The 7082-nt window shown below is 29.6% G+C and overlaps 1 protein-coding gene across 1 annotated transcript; it reads left to right on the top strand.

Annotated features, from left to right (window-relative positions):
* Positions 1 to 783: 783 nt before the first annotated feature.
* Positions 784 to 2186, top strand: LOC110608575 (geranylgeranyl pyrophosphate synthase 7, chloroplastic). Its single transcript, XM_021747840.2, has one exon. It carries the CDS (start codon positions 874 to 876, stop codon positions 1993 to 1995), a length of 1122 nt encoding a protein of 373 aa, XP_021603532.1. The 5' UTR covers positions 784 to 873; the 3' UTR covers positions 1996 to 2186.
* Positions 2187 to 7082: the final 4896 nt, after the last annotated feature.

The following is a 7082-nucleotide window of genomic DNA, read 5'->3' as shown; positions in this document are numbered from 1 at the left end:
GTTAAAATTAAAATTAAATTTATTTAAATTTTATTTTATGAATTATTAAATGGCAGTTTAAAAGGATCTAATAATTTGTCTTCCATCAGATAACATAATACTATATTATGGCAGTCAACTCTGGTTAGGGAATGAGAAGTTTTCTAATTGCGGTGGCGGATTAATAATTCAAAAAAGAAGCTGTCTGTAACCCTAAAAAATTAAATCAATAATTAATAATTACGTTTAAAAAAAAAATCACATGCTATGAAAAAAATAGAAAATAATCTCTCATCCTGTTAAAAGATATTGTTTGTTGCAAGATGCTTATGGAAAATTATGAAAAGAATCAAAAATTGATTTCTAATTTAATTTACTTGTTTCCAACCTAAAAAAACGAAAGAAAATCATAGCAGAGAGACATCGATGGTGGCTCAACGAAAACAGAAAATCCTAATTGCACATGCAATTCAACGCACATTTCAATATAATAACTAGCAACGATCCTAAAAAAATTATATATATATATTTATAATTTTATATATAAACAAATTTCCTTTTCTACAAACTAAAAGAAGGGAAAATTATATAACAAAGAAAGAAAATTAAACGCCTTTCTAATGCATAAAATATATTTAAAAAAAAAAAAAAAAAAAGCCATCACTAGTATTTATAAACACAAGAGTCCAAAACCTTATGTGGAAAAAAAAAAAAAAAAAGAAAGATAGATCAGCAGGCATAGTATCGGCACACTAACTTTGAATTCTTTCTCGTCCACTCTCTATATAAATACATGCAATGTATCCTCAGACCCTTGTCAATCTTCATCGGCAACTAGAACAATAAGAAAAGGAGGTGGATTTCTAGCACGAAAATCCCATTTCGATTCCCAATATGGCCTTCTCTGCAACCATCCCCACCTATGATAATTCACTTCTTATCAAGAAATCCTCCTTCAATGGCCTCAGGAACCTTCCTAAGGCCATCCCTTGTGGCAATCTCAAGTTTCTTGTGCCTATGAAGATGAAAGCCGGCACCCTGGTGGTTTCCGTTTCAAGCTCCTCCCTGGCGCAACCACTTGAGGAAGCTCAGAAATCCATCAACGATATCTCACCAAAGATCCAACTTCCTGCATTCCCATTTCAAGAATACATGGCAACTAAGGCTAAGCATGTCAACAAGGCACTTGATGAGGCTATTCCTCTGCAACATCCTCTGAAAATCCATGACGCTATGAGATACTCTCTTCTTGCCGGCGGCAAGCGCGTCCGTCCAGTCTTGTGTATTGCTGCTTGTGAGTTGGTCGGAGGAGATGAAGCAACAGCTATGCCAGCGGCTTGTGCAATGGAAATGATCCACACCATGTCTCTAATCCATGATGATCTTCCTTGTATGGACAACGATGATCTTCGACGAGGCAAACCCACAAACCACAAGATGTTCGGCGAAGAAACTGCCATTCTCGCCGGGGATGCTCTGCTCTCATTTTCCTTTGAGCATGTGGCTAAAGCAACCAAAAACGTCTCGCCTGAGCGAGTGGTTAGAGCCATTGCTGAGCTCGGATCAGCAGTTGGAGCAGCAGGACTAGTGGCAGGGCAAATAGTAGACATCGAAAGTGAGGGGAAACAAGTAAGTTTAAAGGACTTAGAGTACATTCACATCAACAAGACATCGAAGCTTTTAGAAGCAGCAGTTGTTTGCGGGGCGATACTTGGAGGAGCAGATGACGAAAACATAGAAAGAGTTAGAAAATACGCAAGGTGCATAGGGTTGTTATTCCAAGTTGTAGATGACATATTGGACGTGACAAAGTCATCGGAGGAGCTGGGAAAAACGGCCGGCAAGGATCTGATAAGCGATAAAGCAACATATCCAAAGCTGATGGGAATAGATGAGGCTAAGAAATTTGCTGCTAGGTTGGTGGATCAAGCAAATCAAGAACTTGCTCATTTTGATGCTGCCAAGGCTGCTCCATTATACCATTTCGCTCACTATATTGCCAGTCGACAAAATTAATTTCGTTACTTCCTAATTATTTTGTAATGTTTACTTGTATCCGTCAATGTCTTCATCTGTTGGTTTAATTAAAGATTTAAATGCATTGTGCTTGTTGATAATGGGCACTCAAAAGTTGTAGCTAGAGAAGAAGAGAATTAAGATGGGAACCCTTCTTCACCATCATCATCAATTTGGACAAGTTATCAAAATCTAATGTCTTCATTGGTTCTTTCTAAGTAATGCATAAGATTATGGTGGGTGTACACTTGGCTAATTTAGAAACATCCTAAATTATCATAATTCCTATTTTTAAAAATATATTAATGATTTCTAATTATGTGGGTGTTTATAGATATCCAATGAAAATTTTTTTTTTTAAAATTGGAATCGGATATTGGGAGAGTAGAATCTGAAATCTCTCATATTTACTCAAATGCATTTATCATCAAATTAAATTCGTGAGTCCGTGAAAAAAAAAATTATATGAATTATTAAATTTTATGTATTTTCGTTTTATATTTATATTTATGTACAGTACGGGTAACGGTTTAAATTATAACATTTCTTTCCAAAAGATATTTTTATTAAGGATTAACAGTGACAGACAAATTTCCACTTCATGCCCTACAGTCAAAGTTTGAAACAGTAAAAACTTCTGATAATTATTAAAAAAGACAAATTTCCACTTCATGCCCTACTGTCAAAGTTTGAAATAGTAAAAACTTCTGATAATTATTAAAAATGGAAACTATATTGACTATTAATTGTAAAATGGGTAAGAAGAGAAAGTCATACTATTACCCTAAGAAAATGGCCGTTTTATTTTATTTTTTTCCTTTTACTGATTTTAAATTTAAGTTGAAGCAGATACGATCCAGTGAGATTGAGTTGGCATTTTATATTCACTAATTTATAAAAAATAATAAAAATATTTGACATTAATTGATTATATAAAAATATTAAATATTTAATCAGATCGATTTTAAATATTTTATGAAGAAAATTCAATCAAACAAATAGCAAAGCATCAATTTTAAATGACTTGAATATAATAATACAGACAAACTCAATCATTAAACTGTTAATCGAAGAATTCAAAGGTGCAATAGCCATCAACATTAAATTAAAAAAAAAATAACAACTCAATTTCCAAGTTGCCATAACTGAAGATTAAACTAGTCGCCTTCTCTTGTAAGCCAGAAATAAAAATAAAAAATAAATAAAAAAATAGTTGCCTAGTCTGACCAGCACCGATTCCCTCTGGGCAGTCAAAAACGGCACACTGAAGGCATTTGAAGAATTGGGAATAGGTGGACTTTTAAATTCAGTCATTTTAGAATATTTGTTTTCTTGAAATTATTAATTATTATTAACTGAAACAGAAGGGGAAAAATATTAATTTTCAATATTTTGTTGTTGAGGTCCAATAATCATTTGGATTTTTTCTTTTATATCTTCACCTCTTTTGTTTTATTTGTTTATATTTTATCTCAGTTTTCTCATTGTGATTAGTCAACGGCTACTTGCGTCAGTAATTGTGACTTACATGTTTTTTCTTTAATATTTTGTGGAAAATAAGCTTCCCCATGGCAAGAAATTTTCAACATGAGATGAGATGGTTAATTAATTTGTGAGAAAATATTTAAAAAACAAGCCCTTTGTTATTTAATTTAATGATCTCATATTTCAAATTTTGAAATTAAATTAAATTAAATTAAAATTAATCATAAATATTTATTTTAATTTATAAAATTCAGCTCATATATTATTACTAATATTCACAGTTAAGTGAGACTAAGAAAAATATTATTTTTTCTTAATGCTCCTCTCCATATATAGTTTATAACATGAAATAAACAAGTCACACGTGCTTTGTCCGCCTCTTCCCATTTCACATATCAAAACTAGAATTGAAATTTGCATACAGCTTTGAACTTTAAGCGCATTTAAACCAGACACGCGGCCAACATGGCCACGTTCCCTTTTGGACTATAAATCCAATCAGAATCAAATCCATTATATTTAAAATTAAATAAATAAATTAATTTTAATTTTTAAATTGAACTGAAATTTTAAATTAAAAAGGTGGGTTATAGTTTTTCTTAAATTAAAATCAGAATTGAATCAAAATGTCGAATTCTTTAATTTCAGTTTAATTTTTTATTTTTTAAATAAATTATTTTAAAAAATTATATCACTTAAATTAATGTACAAATAAATTAAATTATTAAATAATTAAATTTAAATTTATTTTTAACTTATAAAAAATATTATTTACATTTAAATGTAATATTATTTTATTTTTATATGATATATATATTATTTTAGTTTTATATTATATAGATGAATATATTTAATAATTTAGATATTTAATAAAATATATATTTAATTTTTTAAAATTAAAATTAAATTAACCGTTTATAATTTAAATTTAATTAAAATCAAATCAAAACCATTAAAAATTTAAAATTATTTTAGACTGTTTTAAATTTAATTTAATTTGAAAAATAAATTAAACCACTTTCATACTGAAACCAATTTGAAACCAGCCATGGTCATGTTTACCGCCACCCAGCGCCTGTCTTATAATTCAGCAAATTAATTATGAATTACTAACTAAAAAAATAATAAATTATAATTTAAATATTAGATATTATTATTAATGATTTAGTTTATCAGGTAAGTTAAATTATTATTTTATTCTATTTTTTTATTTTTATAGAGTAAAAAAATACAAAATTTTTTATTTTTTATTATAAACTTTTAATTTAAAATTTTACATATAATTAAATGTTTTATTAAAATTTTAAATGAATCTCTAAAAATATTTAAATCTTAAAATACAAGTAAAATATTTTTGAAATTATGTATAGAAATATATACAAATATTAATTATAATAAAAAAATATTATAATTTATTATTATTTATTTAATAATATATCAACTAAATTTTAATTTTAAATTTTTAAAATTTTAACTCTCTACCTTCACCTGTTTATTGACCGGACTAAATTTAAAAATATTAGTTTCATCTTAAAAGTTAAATATGATGAGGTGTCAGTTTTAAATTTCAAAACTATAATTAATTAAATATGTGATTCAGCAAAATAGTTATGGGCTTTTTGAAGCAAGCCCACAAAATAATCTCAAAACAACAAGTCATACACACACACTCTCTCTGCCAGATGGGCCAGATCTTTTGTTAGCTAACTTAGCTCATCCAGCCCTTGCAGTTTAGATGGGCTCTTTCACTTTAGATTGCAATCTCTGCAATCTTCATTGTGTTTGGAAGACTGGAAAACAGTGAGAAAAAAATTTTTAAAAAAATGAGAAATTTGCAAAAGAAACTGAAACCCAAAATTGACCAGAGTTTAAAGTGCAATAGATTATGCTAGGATATTATCTTATCACTTGATGATTAAACTTTTACCTCAATGGATTAATTGAGTTTATGGTCTTTGCTTTTATGATAAACAAATAGAAAAGCTACACACAATTTGACTTCCTCCAAAAGCAAAATGAAGTGGCAGCTAAGGTAAGAAGTGGTTTTTTCATATCCCATTATTGAATGATGGCTCAACTTATCCTCAATTATCTCATATGCCCAACAACTTTACCATTATTCTTTTATTTTTTTGGGATAAGCAATCATTATTCATTAACACACTAATCTTTTCATTATCACCTTTATGAGTTTGAACTCTTAAAGTATAATTTCTTGTGAGGTGTCTCAATTAAAATCATACCTAATCCTTTTGTTTCTAGGCACCAAAAGCTTTCTTCCTCTGCAGTAGATGAAGAAATTATTACTATGATATGTAGTAGGAAAATGAAGGCTCAATTGCTTATATATGAGAGAAAAGGGGGTATCCAAATTTTAGCTGTGAGGAGGCAAGGCATGTGAAGCTTTTAAAATGTGCACCACAAGCTAATACTAATAGACAGTACTTTAAAGATTTGGAAAATCTTGAGTTGAATGTTTTTGATGGGCTTCTGGACTACATAGACATGACATCTCTATTTGTTTTGTTTTTTACTGTTCCTTAAAAGCCATTGCCCATAAAAAAAAAAGTCAATTTGAAATTGTGGGATTCTCAAAATATCTTGTGAAATTTGATCAAACTACCTTCAAATACAATAATGTATTGTGGGTAGAAAGAATTCTAGTTTAATTTTAGTCCAACTATTCCTTTACTGTAGTCTTATATTATTCCCTTGCAAATCTCCACACATTGTTGGAACTACATTAGTTCCATCTCAACTATGTATGATATTGAATAATATAACAAGCTTTGATGTTGTTCTTTTTATATATTATACTCAATTTACTATGGAACAGGCTTTACATTAAACTGGAGCTTAGAACTTAATTACAGGAAAAAAATTATTATTTATTTATTTATTTTAAAAGGGTGGGTAACTCCAGCTTTGTCGACCCAACAGTTAAGAAATGTCCTTGCAGTGGGCACAGTTTAATAATGGTTATTTAAATTTCCCCTTTGCCATACAGCGTCACCTTCACAGCCATTAAAAGTGCCCCAAATCACATGGCATTGCCAGATTAGGGCACCTTTCACTCTCTATGGTCCTACAAATTGCATGTTTATGTTTTTTTTTTTTTTGTGCCTGAGCATGTTTATGGGTTAGCTAGGAAGGGTTTGGCACTTGGCATGCAACTCTACACAATTTGGTGTTTAACTCAGCTCTTGTTTAGTTTGAGTTAATTTAACTCAAAGAATTTTAAATTATAATAAAGTTGATATAATCAACTTGTTTAATTGGGATTTTCTCTTAAATTTATAAAAATTTACAAAAATTACTTTCTTTAAGGAAAATAACATGTAAATAACATGATTACGAGTTCATTAAAAGTATAAACTATTTAAATGAAATTTATATATATTTAAAAAAAAAAAACTGAAAATGTGAGCATCCATGGCCATGGGTACAAGGAGGGGTCCCCCATCACGAGCATCTGATGCGTAGTTGGCTGTAGTGAGATGGGCAGGTTGGTGGGTTGGTTTCTGATCGTCCATCATTGGTCCAGAGGGGTCCAATTGTATTCGTGCAGTCTATGAGATGTGAGTCTGACATTTTTATTTTTA

Source organism: Manihot esculenta, chromosome 2 (assembly GCF_001659605.2).
Source record: "Manihot esculenta cultivar AM560-2 chromosome 2, M.esculenta_v8, whole genome shotgun sequence".
Lineage (NCBI taxonomy): Eukaryota > Viridiplantae > Streptophyta > Magnoliopsida > Malpighiales > Euphorbiaceae > Manihot > Manihot esculenta.
Note: the sequence above shows the minus strand (reverse complement) of the source record. Positions and strands in the feature narration are given on the sequence as shown.

Coding starts and splice junctions, on each gene's coding strand:
- LOC110608575 (XM_021747840.2), top strand. CDS start 874: ATGGCCTTCTCTGCAACCATCCCCACCTATGATAATTCACTTCTTATC.